Source organism: Oncorhynchus masou, chromosome 13 (assembly GCF_036934945.1).
Source record: "Oncorhynchus masou masou isolate Uvic2021 chromosome 13, UVic_Omas_1.1, whole genome shotgun sequence".
Taxonomy (NCBI): Eukaryota; Metazoa; Chordata; class Actinopteri; order Salmoniformes; family Salmonidae; genus Oncorhynchus; species Oncorhynchus masou.
Genome location: NC_088224.1, coordinates 3,620,823 through 3,648,501, shown reverse-complemented (window position 1 = coordinate 3,648,501; position 27,679 = coordinate 3,620,823). Strand labels below are relative to the sequence as shown.

The 27,679-nt window shown below is 41.7% G+C and overlaps 1 protein-coding gene across 1 annotated transcript in view; it reads right to left on the bottom strand.

The window, feature by feature from the left end:
- The window catches only part of necab1 (N-terminal EF-hand calcium binding protein 1), a 162,638-nt gene that overhangs the window by 105,406 nt on the left and 29,553 nt on the right, over positions 1-27,679 (bottom strand). The window contains exon 2 of the mRNA XM_064982557.1: positions 16,496-16,520. Within this exon, the coding sequence (XP_064838629.1) occupies positions 16,496-16,520 (25 nt within the window). The remainder of the gene's footprint in view (positions 1-16,495; positions 16,521-27,679) is intronic.

Below are 27,679 nucleotides of genomic sequence, written 5' to 3'. Positions count from 1 at the left end.
GAGTTAGACTGGAGTTAGACTGGTTAAAATACTGGAGTTAGACTGGATAAAATACTGGAGTTAGACTGGATAAAAGACTGGAGTTAGACTGGAGTAAAAGACTGAGTTAGACTGGATAAAAGACTGGAGTTAGTTAAAATACTGGAGTTAGACTGGATAAAATACTGGAGTTAGACTGGATAAAATACTGGAGGTAAATACTGGAGTTAGACTGGATAAAATACTGGAGTTAGACTGGATAAAATAAAGTTAGACTGGATAAATACTGGAGTTAGACTGGATAAAACACTGGAGTTAGACTGGATAAAATACTGGAGTTAGACTGGAGTTAGACTGGAGTTAGGATAAAATACTGGAGTTAGACTGGATAAAATACTGGAATTAGACTGGATAAATACTGGAGTTAGACTGGATAAAACACTGGAGTTAGACTGGAGTTAGACTGGTTAAAATACTGGAGTTAGACTGGATAAAACACTGGAGTTAGACTGGAGTTAGACTTGTTAAAATACTGGAGTTAGACTGGAGTTAGAATGGTTAAAATACTGGAGTTAGACTGGATAAATACTGGAGTTAGACTTGATAAAAGACTGGAGTTAGACTGGATAAAAGACTGGAGTTAGACTGGAGTTAGATAAAATACTGGAGTTAGACTGGATAAAATACTGGAGGTAGACTGGATAAAACACTGGAGTTAGACAGGATGAAATACTGGAGTTAGACTGGATAAAACACTGGAGTTAGACTGGATAAAACACTGGAGTTAGACTGGCTAAAATACTAGAGTTAGACTGGAGTTAGACCAGATAAAATACTGGAGTTAGACTGGCTAAAATACTGGAGGTAGACTGGAGTTAGACTGGATAAAATACTGGAGTTAGACTGGTTAAAATACTGGAGTTAGACTGGATAAAACACTGGAGTTAGACTGGAGTTAGACTGGTTAAAATACTGGAGTTAGACTGGATTTAGACTGGTTAAAATACGGGAGTTAGACTGGATAAAATACTGGAGTTAGACTGGAGTTAGACTGGTTAAAATACTGGAGTTAGACTGCAGTTAGACTGGTTAAAATACTGGAGTTAGACTGGATAAAATACTGGAGTTAGACTGGATAAAATACTGGAGGTAGACTGGATTTAGAATGGATGAAATACTGGAGTTAGACTGGATAAAATACTGGAATTAGACTGGATAAATACTGGAGTTAGACTGGATAAAACACTGGAGTTAGAGTTGGAGTTAGACTGGATAAAAACTGGAGTGAGACTGGATAAAACACTGGAGTAAGACTGGCTAAAATACTGGAGGTAGACTGGATTTAGAATGGATGAAATACTGGAGTTAGACTGGATAAAATACTGGAATTAGACTGGATAAATACTGGAGTTAGACTGGATAAAACACTGGAGTTAGACTGGATAAAAACTGGAGTTAGACTGGATAAAACACTGGAGTTAGACTGGATAAAATACTGGAGTTAGACTGGATTTAGATGGATGAAATACTGGAGTTAGACTGGATAAAATACTGGAATTAGACTGGATAAATACTGGAGTTAGACTGGATAAAACACTGGAATTAGACTGGATAAAAACTGGAGTGAGACTGGATAAAACACTGGAGTAAGACTGGCTAAAATACTGGAGGTAGACTGGATTTAGAATGGATAAAATACTGGAGTTAGACTTGTTAAAATACTGGAGTTAGACTGGAGTTAGACTGGTTAAAATACTGGAGTTAGACTGGATAAAATACTGGAGTTAGACTGGATAAAATACTGGAGGTAGACTGGATAAAAAACTGGAATTAGACTGGATAAATACTGGAGTTAGACTGGATAAAACACTGGAATTAGACTGGATAAATACTGGAGTTAGACTGGATAAAACACTGGAGTGAGACTGGATAAAACACTGGAGTAAGACTGGCTAAAATACTGGAGTTAGACTGGCTAAAATACTGGAGTTAGACTGATAAAATACTGGAGTTAGACTGGAGTTAGACTGGATAAAATACTGGAGTTAGACTGGATAAAACACAGGACTGGTTTAGACTGGAGTTAGACTGGATAAAATACTGGAGTTAGACTGGAGTTAGACTGGAAAAAAGTTACACTGGAGTTAGACTGGTTAAAATACTGGAGTTAGACTGGATAAAATACTGGAGTTAGACTGGATAAAATACTGGAGGTAGACTGGATTTAGAATGGATAAAATACTGGAGTTAGACTGGATAAAACACTGGAGTTAGACTGGAGTTAGACTTGTTAAAATACTGGAGTTAGACTGGATAAAATACTGGAGTTAGACTGGATAAAATACTGGAGGTAGACTGGATTTAGAATGGATAAAATACTGGAGTTAGACTGGATAAAATACTGGAATTAGACTGGATAAATACTGGAGTTAGACTGGATAAAACACTGGAGTTAGACTGGAGTTAGACTGGTTAAAATACTGGAGTTAGACTGGATAAAAGACTGGAGTTAGACTGGATAAAATACTGGAGATAGACTGGATAAAATACTGGAGTTAGACTGGAGTTAGACTGGATAAAACACTGGAGTTAGACTGGAGTTAGACAGGATGAAATACTGGAGTTAGACTGGAGTTAGACTTGTTAAAATACTGGAGTTAGACTGGAGTTGGATAAAATACTGGAGTTAGACTGGATAAAATACTGGAGTTAGACTGGATAAAAGACTGGAGTTAGACTGGATAAAATACTGGAGTTAGACTGGAGTTAGACTGGATAAAAGACTGGAGTTAGACTGGATAAATACTGGAGTTAGACTGGATACTGGATAAAATACTGGAGTTAGACTGGTTAAAAGACTGGAGTTAGACTGGATAAAATACTGGAGTTAGACTGGATAAAAAAGTTAGACTGGCTAAAATACTGGAGGTAGACTGGAGTTAGACTGGATAAAATACTGGAGTTAGACTGCAGGACTGGTTAAAATACTGGAGTTAGACTGGATAAAATACTGGAGTTTAGTTAGACTGGATAAAAAAATACTGGAGTTAGACTGGAGTTAGACTGGTTAAAATACTGGAGTTAGACTGGATAAAATACTGGAGTTAGATTGGAGTTAGACTGGTTAAAATACTGGAGTTAGACTGATAAAACACTGGAGTTAGACTGGTTAAAATACTGGAGTTAGACTGGATAAAATACTGGAGTTAGACTGGATAAAATACTGGAGGTAGACTGGATTTAGAATGGATGAAATACTGGAGTTAGACTGGATAAAATACTGGAATTAGACTGGATAAATACTGGAGTTAGACTGGATAAAACACTGGAGTTAGACTGGATAAAAACTGGAGTGAGACTGGATAAAACACTGGAGTAAGACTGGCTAAAATACTGGAGGTAGACTGGATTTAGAATGGATGAAATACTGGAGTTAGACTGGATAAAATACTGGAATTAGACTGGATAAATACTGGAGTTAGACTGGATAAAACACTGGAGTTAGACTGGATAAAAACTGGAGTGAGACTGGATAAAACACTGGAGTAAGACTGGCTAAAATACTGGAGGTAGACTGGATTTAGAATGGATGAAATACTGGAGTTAGACTGGATAAAATACTGGAGTTAGACTGGATAAAATACTGGAGGTAGACTGGATAAAATACTGGAGTTAGACTGGATAAAACTGGAGTTAGACTGGATAAAACACTGGAGTAGACTGGATAAAATACTGGTAAAAGACTGAGTTAGACTGGAGTTAGACTGGTTAAAATACTGGAGTTAGACTGGAGTTAGACTGGTTAAAATACTGGAGTTAGACTGGATAAAATACTGGAGTTAGACTGGATAAAAAAACTGGATAAAATACTGGAGTTAGACTGGATAAAAGACTGGATAAATACTGGAGTTAGACTGGATAAAATACTGGAGTTAGACTGGATAGAATACTGGAGTTAGACTGGATAAAACACTGGAGTTAGACTGGATAAAACACTGGAGTTAGACTGGATAAAATACTGGAGTTAGACTGGATAAAATACTGGAGTTAGACTGGATAAAATACTGGAGGTAGACTGGAGTTAGACTGGATAAAATACTGGAGTTAGACTGCAGTTAGACTGGTTAAAATACTGGAGTTAGACTGGATAAAACACTGGAGTTAGACTGGAGTTAGACTGGTTAAAATACTGGAGGTAGACTGGAGTTAGACTGGATAAAATACTGGAGTTAGACTGGATAAAATACTGGAGTTAGACTGGACTGTTAGACTGGATTTAGAATGGATAAAATACTGGAGTTAGACTGGATAAAATACTGGAGTTAGACTGGAGTTAGACTTAAAACACTGGAAAATACTGGAGTTAGACTGGATAAAATACTGGAGTTAGACTGGATAAAATACTGGAGTTAGACTGGATAAAAGACTGGAGTTAAAATACTGGAGTTAGACTGGATAAAATACTGGAGTTAGACTGGATAAAATACTGGAGTTAGACTGGATAAAACACTGGAGTTAGACTGGATAAAATACTGGAGTTAGACTGGATAAAATACTGGAGTTAGACTGGATAAAACACTGGAGTTAGACTGGATAAAATACTGGAGTTAGACTGGAGTTAGACTGGATAAAATACTGGAGTTAGACTGGATAAAACACTGGAGTTAGACTGGAGTTAGACTGGATAAAATACTGGAATACTGGAGTTAGACTGGATAAAATACTGGAGTTAGACTGGATAAAACACTGGAGTTAGACTGGAGTTAGACTGGTTAAAATACTGGAGTTAGACTGGATTAGACTGGTTAAAATACTGGAGTTAGACTGGATAAAATACTGGAGTTAGACTGGAGTTAGACTGGATAAAATACTGGAGTTAGACTGGAGTTAGACTGGTTAAAATACTGGAGTTAGACTGGATAAAATACTGGAGTTAGACTGGGACTGGAGGTAGACTGGAGTTAGACTGGATAAAATACTGGAGTTAGACTGGATAAAATACTGGAGTTAGACTGGATAAATACTGGAGTTAGACTGGATAAAATACTGGAGTTAGACTGGATAAAAACTGGAAAATAAAACTGGAGTAAGACTGGATAAAATACTGGAGTAGACTGGATTTAGAATGGATAAAATACTGGAGTTAGACTGGATAAAATACTGGAGTTAGACTGGATAAATACTGGAGTTAGACTGGATAAAATACTGGAGTTAGACTGGATAAAAACTGGAGTAGACTGGATAAAATACTGGAGTTAGACTGGATAAAATACTGGAGTTAGACTGGATTTAGAATGGATGAAATACTGGAGTTAGACTGGATAAAATACTGGAGTTAGACTGGATAAAATACTGGAGTTAGACTGGACTGGTTAGACTGGATAAAATACTGGAGTTAGACTGGATAAAATACTGGAGTTAGACTGGCTAAAATACTGGATAGACTGGATTTAGAATGGATAAAATACTGGAGTTAGACTGGTTAAATACTGGAGTTAGACTGAGTTAGACTGGTTAAAATACTGGAGTTAGACTGGATAAAATACTGGACTGGAGTTAGACTGGATAAAATACTGGAGTTAGACTGGATAAAATACTGGAGGTAGACTGGATAAAATACTGGAATTAGACTGGATAAATACTGGAGTTAGACTGGATAAAATACTGGAGTTAGACTGGATAAAATACTGGAGTTAGACTGGATAAAACACTGGAGTTAGACTGGATAAAACACTGGAGTAAGACTGGCTAAAATACTGGAGTTAGACTGGATAAAATACTGGAGTTAGACTGGCTAAAATACTGGAGGTAGACTGGAGTTAGACTGGATAAAATACTGGAGTTAGACTGCAGTTAGACTGGTTAAAATACTGGAGTTAGACTGGATAAAACACTGGAGTTAGACTGGAGTTAGACTTGTTAAAATACTGGAGTTACACTGGAGTTAGACTGGTTAAAATACTGGAGTTAGACTAGATAAAATACTGTAGTTAGACTGGATAAAATACTGGAGTTAGACTGGATTTAGACTGGATAAAATACTGGAGTTAGACTGGATAAAACACTGGAGTTAGACTGGAGTTAGACTTGTTAAAATACTGGAGTTAGACTGGATAAAACACTGGAGTTAGACTGGAGTTAGACTTGTTAAAATACTGGAGTTAGACTGGATAAAATACTGGAGTTAGACTGGATAAAATACTGGAGGTAGACTGGATTTAGAATGGATAAAATACTGGAGTTAGACCGGATAAAATACTGGAATTAGACTGGATAAATACTGGAGTTAGACTGGATAAAACACTGGAGTTAGACTGGAGTTAGACTGGATAAAATACTGGAGTTAGACTGGATAAAATACTGGAGTTAGACTGGAGTTAGACTGGATAAAACACTGGAGTTAGACTGGAGTTAGACAGGATGAAATACTGGAGTTAGACTGGAGTTAGACTGGATAAAAGACTGGGGAAAATACTGGAGTTAGACTGGATAAAAGACTGGAGTTAGACTGGTTAAAAGACTGGGAGAAGAACTGGAGTTAGACTGGATAAAATACAGGAAACAGACTGGATAAAATACTGGAGTTGGACTGGAGTTAGACTGGTTAAAAGACTGGGAGAAATACTGGAGTTAGACTGGATAAAATACTGGAGTTAGACTGAATAAATTACTGGAGTTAGACTGGATAAAAGACTGGAGTTAGACTGGTTAAAAGACTGGGAGAAAAACTGGAGTTAGACTGGATAAAATACTGGAGTTAGACTGGATAAAATACTGGAGTTAGACTGGATAAAATACTGGAGGTAGACTGGATAAAATACTGGAGTTAGACTGGAGTTAGACTGGTTAAAATACTGGAGTTAGACTGGATAAAACACTGGAGTTAGACTGGAGTTAGACTTGTTAAAATACTGGAGTTAGACTGGAGTTAGAATGGTTAAAATACTGGAGTTAGACTGGATAAATACTGGAGTTAGACTTGATAAAAGACTGGAGTTAGACTGGATAAAAGACTGGAGTTAGACTGGAGTTAGACTGGATAAAATACTGGAGTTAGACTGGATAAAATACTGGAGTTAGACTGGATAAAATACTGGAGTTAGACTGGATAAAATACTGGAGTTAGACTGGATAAAACACTGGAGTTAGACTGGATAAAACACTGGAGTTAGACTGGATAAAATACTGGAGTTAGACTGAGTTAGTGGATAAAATACTGGAGTTAGACTGGATAAAATACTGGATAGACTGGAGTTAGACTGGATAAAATACTGGAGTTAGACTGGAGTTAGACTGGATAAAATACTGGAGTTAGACTGGATAAAACACTGGAGTTAGACTGGAGTTAGACTGGTTAAAATAAAAGTTAGACTGGAGTTAGACTGGATAAAATACAGACTGGAGTTAGACTGGATAAAATACTGGAGTTAGACTGGAGTTAGACTGGTTAAAATACTGGAGTTAGACTGGATAAAATACTGGAGTTAGACTGGATAAAATACTGGAGTTAGACTGGATAAAATACTGGAGGTAGACTGGATTTAGAATGGATGAAATACTGGAGTTAGACTGGATAAAATACTGGAATTAGACTGGATAAATACTGGAGTTAGACTGGATAAAACACTGGAGTTAGACTGGATAAAAACTGGAGTTAGACTGGATAAAACACTGGAGTTAGACTGGATAAAATACTGGAGTTAGACTGGATTTAGAATGGATGAAATACTGGAGTTAGACTGGATAAAATACTGGAGTTACTGGATAGAAAATAAATACTGGAGTTAGACTGGATAAAACACTGGAGTTAGACTGGAGTTAGACTGGTTAAAATACTGGAGTTAGACTGGATAAAACACTGGAGTTAGACTGGAGTTAGACTTGTTAAAATACTGGAGTTAGACTGGAGTTAGAATGGTTAAAATACTGGAGTTAGACTGGATAAATACTGGAGTTAGACTTGATAAAAGACTGGAGTTAGACTGGATAAAAGACTGGAGTTAGACTGGAGTTAGACTGGTTAAAATACTGGAGTTAGACTGGATAAATACTGGAGTTAGACTGGATAAAATACTGGAGTTAGACTGGTTAAAATACTGGAGTTAGACTGGATAAAACACTGGAGTTAGACTGGATAAAACACTGGAGTTAGACTGGCTAAAATACTAGAGTTAGACTGGAGTTAGACCAGATAAAATACTGGAGTTAGACTGGCTAAAATACTGGAGGTAGACTGGAGTTAGACTGGATAAAATACTGGAGTTAGACTGCAGTTAGACTGGTTAAAATACTGGAGTTAGACTGGATAAAACACTGGAGTTAGACTGGAGTTAGACTGGTTAAAATACTGGAGTTAGACTGGAGTTAGACTGGTTAAAATACTGGAGTTAGACTGGATAAAATACTGGAGTTAGACTGGAGTTAGACTGGTTAAAATACTGGAGTTAGACTGGAGTTAGACTGGATAAAATACTGGAGTTAGACTGGATAAAATACTGGAGTTAGACTGGATAAAATACTGGAAGACTGGAGTTAGAATGGATGAAATACTGGAGTTAGACTGGATAAAATACTGGAATTAGACTGGATAAAATACTGGAGTTAGACTGGATAAAACACTGGAGTTAGACTGGATAAAAACTGGAGTGAGACTGGATAAAAACTGGAGTTAGACTGGAGTTAGACTAAAATACTGGAGGTAGACTGGATTTAGAATGGATAAAATACTGGAGTTAGACTGGATAAAATACTGGAATTAGACTGGATACTGGAGTTAGACTGGATAAAATACTGGAGTTAGACTGGATAAAACACTGGAGTTAGACTGGATAAAAACTGGAGTTAGACTGGATAAAATACTGGAGGTAGACTGGATAAAATACTGGAGTTAGACTGGAGTTAGACTGGTTAAAATACTGGAGTTAGACTGGATAAAATACTGGAGTTAGACTGGATAAAATACTGGAGTTAGACTGGATAAAACACTGGAGATAGACTGGATAAAATACTGGAGTTAGACTGGATAAAACACTGGAGTAAGACTGGATAAAATACTGGACTGGAGTTAGAATGGATAAAATACTGGAGTTAGACTGGATAAAAAAGACTGGAGTTAGACTGGTTAAAATACTGGAGTTAGACTGGATAAAATACTGGAGTTAGACTGGATAAAATACTGGAGGTAGACTGGATAAAAAACTGGAATTAGACTGGATAAATACTGGAGTTAGACTGGATAAAACACTGGAATTAGACTGGATAAATACTGGAGTTAGACTGGATAAAACACTGGAGTGAGACTGGATAAAACACTGGAGTAAGACTGGCTAAAATACTGGAGTTAGACTGGCTAAAATACTGGAGTTAGACTGGCTAAAATACTGGAATTAGACTGGATAAATATTGGAGTTAGACTGGATAAAACACTGGAGTTAGACTGGAGTTAGACTGGCTAAAATACTGGAGTTAGACTGGATATACACTGGAGTTAGACTGGAGTTAGACTGGTTAAAATACTGGAGTTAGACTGGTTAAAATACTGGAGTTAGACTGGGGTTAGACTGGATAAAACACCAGTTAGACCGGATAAAATACTGGAGTTAGACTGGATATACACTGGAGTAAGACTGGAGTTAGACTGGTTAAAATACTGGAGTTAGATTGGATAAAACACTGCAGTTAGACTGGAGTTAGACTGGAGTTAGACTGGTCAAAATACTGGAGTTAGACTGGATACAACACTGAAGTTAGCTGGACTGGTTAAAAGACTGGAGTTAAATACTGGAGTTAGACTGGAGTTAGACTGGTTAAAATACTGGAGTTTGACTGGATAAAACACTGGAATTAGACTGGATAAAACACTGGAGTTAGACTGGATAAAACACTGGAGTTAGACTGGCTAAAATATTGGAGTTAGACTGGATAAAACACTGGAGTTAGACTGGAGTTAGACTGGATAAATTACTGGAGTTAGACTGGAGTTAGACTGGATAAAATACTGGAGTTAGACTGGTTAAAATACTGGAGTTAGACTGGATAAATACTGGAGTTAGACTGGATAAAATACTGGAGTTAGACTGGTTAAAATACTGGAGTTAGACTGGATAAAACACTGGAGTTAGACTGGATAAAACACTGGAGTTAGACTGAGTTAGACTGGAGTTAGAAGATAAAATACTGGAGTTAGACTGGATAAAATACTGGAGGTAACTGGAGTTAGACTGGATAAAATACTGGAGTTAGACTGCAGTTAGACTGGTTAAAATACTGGAGTTAGACTGGATAAAATACTGGAGTTAGACTGGATAAAACACTGGAGTTAGACTGGAGTTAGACTGGTTAAAATACTGGAGGAGTTAGACTGGTTAAAATACTGGAGTTAGACTGGATAAAATAACTGGAGTTAGACTGGTTAAAATACTGAGAGTTAGACTGGATAAAATACTGGAGTTAGACTGGATAAAATACTGGAGTTAGACTGGATAAAATACTGGAATTAGACTGGAGTTAGACTGGATAAAATACTGGAGTTAGACTGGATAAAATACTGGAGTTAGACTGGATAAAATACTGGAGTTAGACTGGATAAAACACTGGAGTTAGACTGGATAAAAACTGGAGTTAGACTGGATAAAATACTGGAGTTAGACTGGATAAAATACTGTAGACTGGATTTAGTTAGACTGGATAAAATACTGGAGTTAGACTGGATAAAATACTGGAATTAGACTGGATAAATACTGGAGTTAGACTGGATAAAACACTGGAATTAGACTGGATAAAAACTGGAGTGAGACTGGATAAAACACTGGAGTAAGACTGGCTAAAATACTGGAGGTAGACTGGATTTAGAATGGATGAAATACTGGAGTTAGACTGGATAAAATACTGGAGTTAGACTGGATAAATACTGGAGTTAGACTGGATAAAATACTGGAGTTAGACTGGAGTTAGATGGATAAAATACTGGAGTTAGACTGGATAAAATATACTGGAGTTAAAATACTGGAGTTAGACTGGTTAAAATACTGGAGTTAGACTGGAGTTAGACTGGTTAAAATACTGGAGTTAGACTGGATAAAATACTGGAGGTAGACTGGATAAAATACTGGAGTTAGACTGGATAAAATACTGGAGGTAGACTGGATAAAAAACTGGAATTAGACTGGATAAATACTGGAGTTAGACTGGATAAAACACTGGAATTAGACTGGATAAATACTGGAGTTAGACTGGATAAAACACTGGAGTTAGACTGGATAAAACACTGGAGTTAGACTGGATAAAATACTGGAGTTAGACTGGATAAAATACTGGAGTTAGACTGGCTAAAATACTGGAGGTAGACTGGATAAAAGACTGGAGTTAGACTGGATAAAAGACTGGAGTTAGACTACTGGAGTTAGACTGGATAAAATACTGGAGTTAGACTGGATAAAACACTGGAGTTAGACTGGAGTTAGACTGGAGTTAAAATACTGGACTGTTAGACTGGTTAAAATACTGGAGTTAGACTGGGTTAGACTGGATAAAATACTGGAGTTAGACTGGATAAAATACTGGAGTTAGACTGGATTAAATACTGGAGTTAGACTGGTTAAAATACTGGAGTTAGACTGGATAAAACACTGCAGTTAGACTGGAGTTAGACTGGAGTTAGACTGGTCAAAATACTGGAGTTAGACTGGATAAAACACTGGAGTTAGACTGGAGTTAGACTGGTTAAAATACTGGAGTTAGACTGGAGTTAGACTGGTTAAAATACTGGAGTTAGACTGGATAAAACACTGGAGTTAGACTGGATAAAACACTGGAGTTAGACTGGATAAAACACTGGAGTTAGACTGGCTAAAATACTGGAGTTAGACTGGATAAAACACTGGAGTTCGACTGGATAAATTACTGGAGTTAGACTGGAGTTAGACTGGATAAAATACTGGAGTTAGACTGGATAAAATACTGGAGTTAGACTGGATAAAATACTGGAGTTAGACTGGCTAAAATACTGGAGTTAGACTGGAGTTAGACTGGCTAAAATACTGGAGTTAGACTGGAGTTAGACCGGATAAAATACTGGAGTTAGACTGGCTAAAATACTGGAGGTAGACTGGAGTTAGACTGGATAAAATACTGGAGTTAGACTGCAGTTAGACTGGTTAAAATACTGGAGTTAGACTGGATAAAACACTGGAGTTAGACTGGAGTTAGACTTGTTAAAATACTGGAGTTACACTGGAGTTAGACTGGTTAAAATACTGGAGTTAGACTAGATAAAATACTGTAGTTAGACTGGATAAAATACTGGAGGTAGACTGGATAAAATACTGGAGTTAGACTGGATAAATACTGGAGTTAGACTGGAGTTAGACTGGATAAAATACTGGAGACAGACTGGATAAAACACTGGAGTTAGACTGGAGTTAGACTTGTTAAAATACTGGAGTTAGACTGGATAAAATACTGGAGTTAGACTGGATAAAATACTGGAGGTAGACTGGATTTAGAATGGATAAAATACTGGAGTTAGACCGGATAAAATACTGGAATTAGACTGGATAAATACTGGAGTTAGACTGGATAAAACACTGGAGTTAGACTGGAGTTAGACTGGTTAAAATACTGGAGTTAGACTGGAGTTAGACTGGTTAAAATACTGGAGTTTGACTGGATAAAACACTGGAGTTAGACTGGATAAAACACTGGAGTTAGACTGGATAAAACACTGGAGTTAGACTGGCTAAAATACTGGAGTTAGACTGGATAAAACACTGGAGTTCGACTGGATAAATTACTGGAGTTAGACTGGAGTTAGACTGGATAAAATACTGGAGTTAGACTGGATAAAATACTGGAGTTAGACCGGATAAAATACTGGAGTTAGACTGGCTAAAATACTGGAGGTAGACTGGAGTTAGACTGGATAAAATACTGGAGTTAGACTGCAGTTAGACTGGTTAAAATACTGGAGTTAGACTGGATAAAACACTGGAGTTAGACTGGAGTTAGACTTGTTAAAATACTGGAGTTAGACTGGAGTTAGACTGGTTAAAATACTGGAGTTAGACTGGATAAATACTGGAGTTAGACTGGTTAAAATACTGGAGTTAGACTGGATAAAATACTGGAGTTAGACTGGATAAAATACTGGAGTTAGACTGGATAAAACACTGGAGTTAGACTGGAGTTAGACTTGTTAAAATACTGGAGTTAGACTGGAGTTAGACTGGATAAAATACTGGAGTTAGACTGGATAAAATACTGGAGTTAGACTGGAGTTAGACTGGATAAAATACTGGAGTTAGACTGGATAAAATACTGGAGTTAGACTGGATAAAATACTGGAGTTAGACTGGATAAAATACTGGATTAGACTGGATAAAAATACTGGAGTTAGACTGGATAAAAACTGGAAGACTGGAGTTAGACTGGATAAAATACTGGAGTTAGACTGGACTGGAGTTAGACTGGATAAAATACTGGGAGATTTAGACTGGATAAAATACTGGAGTTAGACTGGATAAAATACTGGAGTTAGACTGGATAAAATACTGGAGTTAGACTGGATAAAATACTGGAGTTAGACTGGATAAAATACTGGAGTTAGACTGGATAAAACACTGGATAAAATACTGGAGTTAGACTGGATAAAATACTGGAGTTAGACTGGATAAAATACTGGAGTTAGACTGGATAAAATACTGGAGTTAGACTGGAGTTAGACTGGTAAAATACTGGAGTTATACTGGAGTTAGACTGGATAAAATACTGGAGTTAGACTGGCTAAAATACTGGAGTTGGACTGGATAAAATACTGGAGTTAGACTGGATAAAATACTGGAGTTAGACTGGAGTTAGACTGGTTAAAATACTGGAGTTAGACTGGATAAAATACTGGAGTTAGACTGGAGTTAGACTGGATAAAATACTGGAGTTAATACTGGAGTTAGACTGGATAAAATACTGGAGTTAGACTGGATAAAATACTGGAGTTAGACTGGATAAAAAATACTGGAGTTAGACTGGAGTTAGACTGGATAAAATACTGGAGTTAGACTGGATAAAAACTGGAGTTAGACTGGAGTTAGACTGGTTAAAATACTGGAGTTAGACTGGATAAAACACTGGAATTAGACTGGAGTTAGACTTGTTAAAATACTGGAGTTAGACTGGATAAAATACTGGAGTTAGACTGGATAAAATACTGTTAGACTGGTTAGACTGGATAAAATACTGGAGTTAGACTGGATAAAATACTGGATTAGACTGGAAAATACTGGAGTTAGACTGGATAAAACACTGGAGTTAGACTGGAGTTAGACTGGTTAAAATACTGGAGTTAGACTGGAGTTAGACTGGTTAAAATACTGGAGTTAGACTGGATAAAACACTGGAGTTAGACTGGATAAAATACTGGAGTTAGACTGGATAAAACACTGGAGTTAGACTGGATAAAACACTGGAGTTAGACTGGATAAAACACTGGAGTTAGACTGGATAAATTACTGGAGTTAGACTGGAGTTAGACTGGATAAAATACTGGAGTTAGACTGGATAAAATACTGGAGTTAGACCGGATAAAATACTGGAGTTAGACTGGATAAAATACTGGAGGTAGACTGGAGTTAGACTGGATAAAATACTGGAGTTAGACTGGATAAAATACTGGAGTTAGACTGGATAAAACACTGGAGTTAGACTGGAGTTAGACTTGTTAAAATACTGGAGTTAGACTGGAGTTAGACTGGTTAAAATACTGGAGTTAGACTGGATAAATACTGGAGTTAGACTGGTTAAAATACTGGAGTTAGACTGGATAAAATACTGGAGTTAGACTGGATAAAATACTGGAGTTAGACTGGATAAAAAATAGACTGGAGTTAGACTGGTTAAAATACTGGAGTTAGACTGGAGTTAGACTGGTTAAAATACTGGAGTTAGACTGGATAAAATACTGGAGTTAGACTGGACTGGAGTTAGACTGGTTAAAATACTGGAGTTAGACTGGATAAAATACTGGAGTTAGACTGGATAAAATACTGGAGTAGACTGGATAAAACACTGGAATTAGACTGAGTTAGACTTGTTAAAATACTGGAGTTAGACTGGATAAAACACTGGAGTTAGACTGGAGTTAGACTTGGTTAAAATACTGGAGTTAGACTGGATAAAATACTGGAGTTAGACTGGATAAAATACTGGAGGTAGACTGGATTTAGAATGGATAAAAGACTGGAGTTAGACCTGGAGGATACTGGAGTTAGACTGATAAATACTGGAGTTAGACTGGATAAAATACTGGAGTTAGACTGGATAAAAGACTGGAGTTGGACTGGATAAAACACTGGAGTTAGACCGGCTAAAATACTGGAGTTAGACTGGATAAATTACTGGAGTTAGACTGGATAAAATACTGGAGTAAAAGTGGAGTTAGACTGGTTAAAATACTGGAGTTAGACTTGAGTTAGACTGGCTAAAATACTGGAGTTCGGCTGGATAAAATACTGGAGTTCGACTGGATAAATTACTGGAGTTATACTGGAGTTAGACTGGATAAAATACTGGAGTTAGACTGGATAAAACACTGGAGTTAGACTGGATTTAGAATGGATAAAACACTGGAGTTAGACTGGATTTAGACTGGATAAAACACTGGAGTTAGACTGGATTTAGAATGGATAAAATACTGGAGTTAGACTTGATAAAATACTGGAGTTAGACTGGCTAAAATACTGGAGTTCGACTGGATAAAATACTGGAGTTAGACTGGATAAAATACTGGAGTTAGACTGGATAAAATACTGGAGTTAGACTGGATAAAATACTGGAGTTAAACTGGATAAAACACTGGAGTTGGACTGGAGTTAGACTGGATAAAAGACTGGAGTTAGACTGGAGTTAGACTGGTAGACTAGTCAGGATCGAGGGAAAGATGAACGGCGAAAAGTAGAGAGGTCCTGGATGAAAACCTGCTCCAGAGCACTCAAGACCTCAGACTGGGGCGAAGGTTTTACCTTCCAATACGACAACTACCCACACAGCCAAGACAACGCAGGAGTGGCTTCGAGACAAATCTTTGAATGTCCTTGCGTGGACCAGTCAGAGCCTGGACTTGAACCCGATCAAACATCTCTGGAGAGACCTGAAAACAGGTGAAGAGGAATGGGAGAAACTCCCCAAATACAGGTGTGCGTAGCGTCGTACCCAGGAAGACTGGAGGCCGTGATCGCTGCTGAAGGTGCTTCAGTACTGAGTAAAGGGTCTGAATATTTAGTCAGCAGTATGAGAAGCTTTGTGAAATATAAAACCATTTCAAGTATCGAGCTGTCAGTCGGTCCTGCCATTTCCATGACAACGGCAGCAAGCAACAGCATTAGAGAGAGGAGAGAGCAACAATTACACAGATTTCATTGAGAAATAAAGTACATGTTTTCAAATAACTCAAATCCATCCCACGGCCTTAAAGACATCATGAGAGGAGGTAGAGAGAGAGAGAAAGACAGAGATTGTGAATTCTTACCGTTTTTATCTGCTCTTCTTAAGATCTGAAACAAGAAAAGCAGAGAGGATGACTGTTATGGATGACTGTTATGGAGGACTGTTATGGATGATTGTTATGGAGGACTCTTATGGATGACTGATATGGAGGACTGATATGGAGGACTGATATGGAGGACTGTAATGGAGGACTGATATGGAGGACTGATATGGAGGACTGATATGGAGGACTGATATGGAGGACTGATATGGAGGACTGTTATGGAGGACTGATATGGAGGACTGATATGGAGGACTGATATGGAGGACTGATATGGAGGACTGATATGGAGGACTGATATGGAGGACTGATATGGAGGACTCTTATGGAGGACTGATATGGAGGACTGATATGGAGGGCTGATATGGAGGACTGATATGGAGGACTGATATGGAGGACTGATATGGAGGACTCTTATGGAGGACTGATATGGAGGACTCTTATGGAGGGCTGATATGGAGGACTGATATGGAGGGCTGATATGGAGGGCTGATATGGAGGACTCTTATGGAGGACTGATATGGAGGACTGATATGGAGGACTCATATGGAGGGCTGATATGGAGGACTGATATGGAGGGCTGATATGGAGGGCTGATATGGAGGACTGATATGGAGGACTGATATGGAGGGCTGATATGGAGGACTCTTATGGATGACTGATATGGAGGACTGATATGGAGGGCTGATATGACTGATATGGAGGACTCTTATGGAGGACTGATATGGAGGACTGATATGGAGGGCTGATATGGAGGACTGATATGGAGGACTGATATGGAGGACTGATATGGACGACTCTTATGGAGGACTGATATGGAGGACTGATATGGAGGACTCTTATGGAGGACTCATATGGATGCCTGATATGGAGGGCTGATATGGAGGACTGATATGGAGGACTCTTATGGAGGACTGATATGGAGGACTGATATGGAGGGCTGATATGGAGGACTGATATGGAGGACTCTTATGGAGGGCTGATATAGAGGGCTGATATGGAGCGCTGATATGGAGGACTGATATGGAGGACTCTTATGGAGGGCTGATATGGAGGACTCTTATGGAGGACTCTTATGGAGGACAGATATGGACTGATATGGAGGACTGATATGGAGGACTGATATGGAGGACTCTTATGGAGGACTGATATGGAGGACTGATATGGAGGACTGATATGGAGGACTGATATGGAGGACTGATATGGAGGACTGATATGGAGGACTCTTATGGATGACTGATATGGAGGACTGATATGGAGGACTCTTATGGAGGACTGATATGGAGGACTCTTATGGAGGACTGATATGGAGGACTCATATGGAGGACTGATATGGAGGACTGTTATGGAGGACTGATATGGAGGACTGATATGGAGGACTCTTATGGATGACTGTTATGGAGGACTGATATGGAGGACTGATATGGAGGGCTGATATGGAGGACTGATATGGAGGACTCTTATGGATGACTGATATGACTGATATGGAGGAGATGACTGATATGGAGGGCTGATATGGAGGACTGATATGGAGGACTGATATGGATGGAGGGCTGATATGGAGGACTGATATGGAGGACTCTTATGGATGGACTGATATGGAGGACTGATATGGAGGGAGGGCTGATATGGAGGACTGATATGGGACTCATAAGGAGGGCTGATATGCTCAATGGATGACTGATATGGAGGGCTGATGTGGAGGGCTGATGTGGAGGGCTGATGTGGAGGGCTGATATGGAGGGCTGGTATGGAGGACTGATATGGAGGGCTGATGTGGAGGGCTGATGTGGAGGGCTGATGTGGAGGACTGATATGGAGGACTGATTTGGAGGAATCTTGTGGAGGATTGATATGGAGGACTGATATGGATGACTGACTGATATGGATGACTCTTATGGAGGACTGATATGGGACTCATAAGGAGGGCTGATATGGATGACTGATAAGGAGGACTGATATGGATGACTGATATGGAGGACTGATATGGAGGACTGATATGGAGGACTGATATGGAGGACTGATATGGAGGACTGATATGGAGGACTGATATGGAGGACTGATATGGAGGACTGATATGGATGACTCTTATGGAGGGCTGATATGGAGGACTGATATGGAGGGCTGATGTGGAGGACTGATATGGATGACTGATATGGATGACTGACTGATATGGATGACTGATATGGAGGACTGATATGGGACTGATATGGAGGACTGATATGGAGGGCTGATATGGATGACTGATAAGGAGGGCTGATATGGAGGACTGATATGGAGGACTGATATGCTGATATGGAGGACTGATATGGAGGACTGGTATGGAGGACTGATAAGGAGGACTGATAAGGAGGACTGATATGGAGGACTGGTATGGAGGACTGATATGGAGGGCTGATGTGGAGGGCTGATTGGAGGGCTGATGTGGAGGACTGATATGGAGGACTGATATGGAGGACTGATATGGAGGACTGTTGTGGAGGATTGATATGGAGGACTGATATGGAGGACTGATATGGATGACTGATATGGATGACTGACTGATATGGATGACTGACTGATATGGATGACTCTTATGGAGGACTGATATGGGACTCATAAGGAGGGCTGATATGGATGACTGATATGGAGGACTGATATGGAGGACTGATATGGAGGACTGATATGGAGGACTCTGGGACTCTTATGGAGGGCTGATATGGAGGACTGATATGGAGGGCTGATATGGAGGACTGATATGGAGGACTGATATGGAGGACTCTTATGGAGGACTGATATGGAGGACTGATATGGAGGGCTGATATGGAGGGCTGATATGGAGGGCTGATATGGAGGACTGATATGGAGGGCTGATATGGAGGACTGATATGGAGGACTGATATGGAGGGCTGATATGGAGGACTCTTATGGAGGACTGGTATGGAGGACTGATATGGAGGGCTGATGTGGAGGGCTGATGTGGAGGGCTGATGTGGAGGACTGATATGGAGGGCTGATATGGAGGACTGATATGGAGGACTCTTGTGGAGGATTGATATGGAGGACTGATATGGATGACTGATATGGATGACTGATATGGATGACTGACTGATATGGATGACTCTTATGGAGGACTGATATGGGACTCATAAGGAGGGCTGATATGGATGACTGATAAGGAGGACTGATATGGATGACTGATATGGAGGACTGATATGGAGGACTCTTATGGAGGGCTGATATGGAGGACTGATATAGAGGACTGATATGGAGGGCTGATATGGAGGACTGATATGGAGGACTGATATGGAGGACTGATATGGAGGGCTGATATGGAGGACTGATATGGAGGACTGATATGGAGGGCTGATATGGAGGACTGATATGGAGGACTGATATGGAGGACTGATATGGAGGGCTGATATGGAGGACTGATATGGAGGACTGATATGGAGGACTGATATGGAGGACTGATATGGAGGACTCTTATGGAGGGCTGATATGGAGGACTGATATGGAGGACTGATATGGAGGGCTGTTATGGAGGACTGATATGGAGGGCTGATATGGAGGACTGATGTGGACTGATATGGAGGACTGATATGGAGGACTGATATGGAGGACTGATATGGAGGACTGATATGGAGGACTGATATGGAGGACTCTTATGGAGGGGATGGATGACTGATATGGAGGGATGGGACTCTTATGGAGGGCTGATATGGAGGACTGATATGGAGGGCTGATGTGGAGGGCTGATATGGAGGACTGATATGGAGGACTGATATGGAGGACTGATATGGAGGACTCTTATGGAGGGCTGATATGGAGGGCTGATATGGAGGACTCTTATGGAGGGCTGGTATGGAGGACTGATATGGAGGGCTGATGTGGAGGGCTGATGTGGAGGACTGATATGGAGGACTGATATGGAGGACTGATATGGAGGACTCTTATGGAGGACTGATATGGAGGACTGATATGGAGGGCTGATATGGAGGACTGATATGGAGGAATGATATGGAGGACTGATATGGAGGACTGATATGGACTGATACTGACTGACTGATATGGATGACTCTTATGGAGGACTGATATGGGACTCATAAGGAGGGCTGATATGGATGACTGATAATGAGGACTGATATGTATGACTGATATGGAGGACTGATATGGAGGACTGATATGGAGGACTCTTATGGAGGGCTGATATGGAGGACTGATATGGAGGGCTGATGTGGAGGACTGATATGGAGGGCTGATATGGAGGACTCTTATGGAGGGCTGGTATGGAGGACTGATATGGGGGGCTGATATGGAGGGCTGATATGGAGGGCTGATATGGAGGACTCTTATGGAGGGCTGGTATGGAGGACTGATATGGAGGGCTGATATGGAGGGCTGATATGGAGGACTCTTATGGAGGGCTGGTATGGAGGACTGATATGGAGGGCTGATGTGGAGGGCTGATGTGGAGGGCTGATGTGGAGGACTGATATGGAGGGCTGATATGGAGGACTGATATGGAGGACTGATATGGAGGGCTGATATGGAGGACTGATATGGAGGACTGATATGGAGGACTGATATGGAGGACTGATATGGAGGACTGATATGGAGGACTGATATGGATGACTGATATGGAGGACTGATATGGAGGACTGATATGGAGGGCTGATATGGAGGACTGATATGGATGGGACTGATATGGAGGACTGATATGGAGGGCTGATATGGAGGACTGATATGGAGGACTGATATGGATGACTGATATGGAGGACTGATATGGATGACTGATATGGAGGGACTGATATGGACTGATATGACTCTTATGGAGGACTGATATGGAGGACTGATATGGAGGGCTGATATGGAGGCTGATATGGAGGACTGATATGGAGGACTGATATGGAGGACTGATATGGAGGACTGATATGGAGGGCTGTTATGGAGGACTGATATGGAGGGCTGATATGGAGGACTCTTATGGAGGGCTGATATGGAGGACTGATATGGAGGGGATATGGAGGCTGATATGGAGGACTGATATGGAGGACTGATATGGAGGACTGATATGGAGGACTCTTATGGAGGGCTGATATGGAGGACTGATATGGAGGGCTGATATGGATGACTGATATGGATGACTGATATGGATGACTGACTGATATGGATGACTCTTATGGAGGACTGATATGGGACTCATAAGGAGGGCTGATATGGATGACTGATAAGGAGGACTGATATGGAGGACTGATATGGAGGACTGATATGGAGGACTCTTATGGAGGGCTGATATGGAGGACTGATATGGAGGACTGATATGGAGGACTGATATGGAGGGCTGATATGGAGGACTGATATGGAGGACTCTTATGGAGGGCTGATATGGAGGACTGATATGGAGGACTGATATGGAGGACTGATATGGAGGGCTGATATGGAGGACTCTTATGGAGGACTGATATGGAGGACTGATATGGAGGACTGATATGGAGGACTGATATGGAGGACTGATATGGAGGAGGGCTGATATATGGAGGACTGATATGGGGACTGATATGGAGGACTGATATGGAGGACTGATATGGAGGACTGATATGGAGGGACTGATATGGAGGACTGATATGGAGGACTCATATGGAGGGCTGATATGGAGGACTGATATGGAGGGCTGATGTGGAGGACTGATATGGAGGGCTGATATGGAGGACTCTTATGGAGGGCTGGTATGGAGGACTGATATGGGGGGCTGATATGGAGGGCTGATATGGAGGGCTGATATGGAGGACTGATATGGAGGACTGATATGGAGGACTGATATGGAGGACTGATATGGAGGACTGATATGGAGGACTCTTATGGAGGGCTGATATGGAGGACTGATATGGAGGGCTGATGTGGAGGGCTGATATGGAGGACTGATATGGAGGACTGATATGGAGGACTGATATGGAGGACTGATATGGAGGACTGATATGGAGGGCTGATATGGAGGACTGATATGGATGACTGATATGGATGATGACTGATATGGATGACTGACTGATATGGATGACTCTTATGGAGGACTGATATGGGACTCATAAGGAGGGCTGATATGGATGACTGATAAGGAGGACTGATATGGATGACTGATATGGAGGACTGATATGGAGGACTGATATGGAGGACTGATATGGAGGACTCTTATGGAGGGCTGATATGGAGGACTGATATGGAGGACTGATATGGAGGACTGATATGGAGGGCTGATATGGAGGACTGATATGGAGGACTGATATGGATGACTGATGGAGGACTGATATGGAGGACTGATATGGAGGACTGATATGGAGGACTGATATGGAGGACTGATATGGAGGACTATATGATATGGAGGACTGATATGGAGGGGACTGATATGGAGGGGGCTGATATGGAGGACTCTTATGGAGGACTGATATGGAGGACTGATATGGAGGGCTGATATGGAGGGCTGATATGGAGGACTGATATGGAGGGCTGATATGGAGGACTGATATGGAGGCTGAGGAGGGCTGATATGGAGGACTGATATGGAGGACTGATATGGAGGGCTGATATGATATGGAGGACTCTTATGGAGGCTGATATGGAGGGCTGATATGGAGGGACTGATATGGAGGGCTGATGGAGGACTGATATGGAGGACTGATTGGAGGGATGGGACTGATATGGAGGACTGATATGGAGGACTGATGATATGGAGGACTGAGGGCTGATATGGAGGACTGATATGGAGGACTGATATGGAGGACTGATATGGAGGACTGATATGGAGGGCTGATATGGAGGGCTGATATGGAGGACTGATATGGAGGACTGATATGGAGGACTGATATGGAGGACTGATATGGAGGACTGATGGATGACTGATATGGGGCTGATATGGAGGGCTATTATGGATGACTGATATGGAGGACTGATATGGAGGGCTGATATGGAGGACTGATATGGAGGGCTGTTATGGAGGGCTGATATGGAGGACTGATATGGAGGACTCTTATGGAGGGCTGTTATGGAGGGCTGATATGGAGGGCTATTATGGATGACTGATATGGAGGGCTGATATGGAGGACTCTTATGGAGGGCTGATATGGAGGGCTGATATGGAGGACTGATATGGAGGACTGATATGGAGGGCTGATATGGAGGACTCTTATGGAGGGCTGATATGGAGGGCTGATATGGAGGGCTGATATGGAGGACTGATATGGAGGACTGATATGGAGGACTCTTATGGAGGGCTGTTATGGAGGACTGATATGGAGGGCTGATGTGGAGGGCTGATGTGGAGGGCTGATATGGAGGGCTGATATGGAGGACTGATATGGAGGACTGATATGGAGGACTGATATGGAGGGCTGATATGGAGGGCTGATATGGAGGGCTGATATGGAGGACTGATATGGAGGACTGATATGGGGCTGATATGGAGGACTGATATGGAGGTCTGATATGGAGGGCTGATATGGAGGACTGATATGGAGGGCTGATATGGAGGGCTGATGTGGAGGGCTGATATGGAGGACTGATATGGAGGACTGATATGGAGGACTCTTATGGAGGGCTGTTATGGAGGACTGATATGGAGGGCTGATATGGAGGGCTGATATGGATGACTGATATGGATGACTGATATGGATGACTGACTGATATGGATGACTCTTATGGAGGACTGATATGGGACTCATAAGGAGGGCTGACATGGATGACTGATAAGGAGGACTGATATGGAGGACTGATATGGAGGACTCTTATGGAGGGCTGATATGGAGGACTGATATAGAGGACTGATATGGAGGGCTGATATGGAGGGCTGTTATGGAGGGCTGATATGGAGGGCTGATATGGGACTGATATGGAGGACTGATATGGAGGACTGATATGGAGGGCTGATATGGAGGACTGATATGGAGGGCTGATATGGAGGACTGATATGGATGACTGATATGGAGGGCTGATATGGAGGCTGAGGGCTGATATGGAGGACTGATATGGAGGACTGATATGGAGGGCTGATATGGAGGACTGATATGGAGGACTGATATGGAGGGCTGATATGGAGGACTGATATGGAGGGCTGATATGGAGGACTGATATGGAGGGCTGATATGGAGGGCTGATATGGAGGACTGATATGGAGGACTGATATGGAGGACTCTTGTGGAGGGCTGTTATGGAGGACTGATGTGGAGGGCTGATATGGAGGGCTGATATGGATGACTGATATGGATGACTGATATGGATGACTGACTGATATGGATGACTCTTATGGAGGACTGATATGGGACTCATAAGGAGGGCTGACATGGATGACTGATAATGGATGACTGACTGATATGGATGACTGATATGGAGGACTGATATGGAGGACTGATATGGAGGGCTGATATGGAGGACTGATATGGAGGACTGATATGGAGGACTGATATGGAGGACTGATATGGAGGACTGATATGGAGGGCTGATATGGAGGGCTGATATGGAGGGCTGATATGGAGGGCTGATATGGAGGACTGATATGGAGGGCTGATATGGAGGGCTGATATGGAGGGCTGATATGGAGGACTTATGGAGGACTGATATGGAGGGCTGATATGGAGGACTGATATGGAGGGCTGATATGGAGGGCTGATATGGAGGGCTGATATGGAGGACTGATATGGAGGACTCTTATGGAGGGCTGATATGGAGGACTGATATGGAGGGCTGATATGGAGGGCTGATATGGAGGGCTGATATGGAGGACTGGAGGACTGATATGGAGGACTGATATGGAGGACTCTTATGGAGGGCTGATATGGAGGGCTGATATGGAGGGCTGATATGGAGGACTGATATGGAGGACTGATATGGAGGACTGATATGGAGGGCTGATATGGAGGACTGATATGGAGGGCTGATATGGAGGACTGATGTGGAGGGCTGATATGGAGGACTGATATGGAGGGCTGATATGGAGGACTGATATGGAGGGCTGATATGGAGGACTGATATGGAGGGCTGATATGGAGGACTGATATGGAGGACTGATATGGAGGACTGATATGGAGGGACTCTGATATGGAGGACTGATATGGAGGCTGATATGGAGGACTGATATGGAGGGCTGATGTGGAGGGCTGATATGGAGGGCTGGAGGACTGATATGGAGGGCTGATATGGAGGGACTGATATGGAGGACTGATATGGAGGGCTGATATGGAGGGCTGATATGGAGGACTTATGGAGGGCTGATATGGAGGACTGATATGGAGGGCTGATATGGAGGGCTGATATGGAGGACTGATATGGAGGACTGATATGGAGGACTGATATGGAGGGCTGTTATGGAGGGCTGATATGGAGGGCTGATATGGAGGGCTGATATGGATGACTGATATGGAGGACTGATATGGAGGGCTGATATGGAGGACTCTTATGGAGGGCTGATATGGAGGGCTGATATGGAGGACTGATATGGAGGACTGATATGGAGGACTGATATGGAGGACTCTTATGGAGGGCTGATATGGAGGACTGATATGGAGGACTGATATGGAGGACTGATATGGAGGACTGATATGGAGGGCTGATATGGAGGGCTGATATGGAGGGCTGATATGGAGGACTGATATGGAGGACTGATATGGAGGGCTGATATGGAGGACTGATATGGAGGACTGATATGGAGGGCTGATATGGAGGGCTGATATGGAGGACTGATATGGAGGACTGATATGGAGGGCTGATATGGAGGGCTGTTATGGAGGGCTGATATGGAGGGCTGATATGGAGGGCTGATATGGAGGACTGATATGGAGGACTGATATGGAGGGCTGATATGGAGGGCTGATATGGAGGGCTGATATGGAGGACTGATATGGAGGACTGATATGGAGGACTGATATGGAGGGCTGATATGGAGGACTAATATGGATGGCTGATATGGAGGACTGATATGGGCTGATATGGGGCTGATATGGAGGACTGATTATGGAGGGCTGATATGGAGGGCTGATATGGAGGGCTGATATGGAGGGCTGATATGGAGGGCTATTATGGATGACTGATATGGAGGGCTGATATGGAGGGCTGATATGGAGGACTGATATGGAGGACTGATATGGAGGACTGATATGGAGGGCTGATGTGGAGGGCTGATGTGGAGGACTGATATGGAGGGCTGATATGGAGGACTGATATGGAGGACTGGTATGGAGGACTGATATGGAGGGCTGATATGGAGGACTGATATGGAGGACTGATATGGAGGGCTGATATGGAGGGCTGATATGGAGGGCTGAGGACTGATATGGAGGGCTGATATGGAGGGACTGATGTGGAGGGCTGATATGGAGGGCTGATATGGAGGACTGATATGGAGGACTGATATGGAGGACTGATATGGAGGGACTGATATGGAGGACTGATATGGAGGACTGATATGGAGGACTGATATGGAGGGCTGATATGGAGGACTGATATGGAGGACTGATATGGAGGACTGATATGGAGGACTGATATGGGACTGATATGGAGGCTGATATGGAGGACTGATATGGAGGGCTGATATGGAGGACTGATATGGAGGACTGATATGGAGGACTGATATGGAGGGGCTGATATGGACTGATATGGAGGGCTGATATGGAGGACTGATATGGAGGACTGATATGGAGGACTGATATGGAGGGACTGATATGGAGGACTGATATGGAGGGCTGATATGGATGACTGATATGGAGGACTGATATGGAGGGCTGTTATGGAGGGCTGATATGGAGGGCTAATATGGAGGACTATTATGGATGACTGATATGGAGGACTGATATGGAGGGCTGAAATGGAGGACTCTTATGGAGGGCTGATATGGAGGGCTGATATGGAGTGCTGATATGGAGGACTGATATGGAGGACTGATATGGAGGACTCTTATGGAGGACTGATATGGAGGACTGATATGGAGGACTGTTATGGAGGACTGATATGGAGACTGACTGATATGGAGGACTGATATGGAGGACTGATATGGAGGACTGATATGGAGGACTGATATGGAGGGCTGATATGGAGGACTGATATGGAGGGACTGATATGGGGACTGATATGGAGGACTGATATGGAGGACTGATATGGAGGACTGATATGGAGGACTCTTATGGATGGGGCTGATATGGAGGA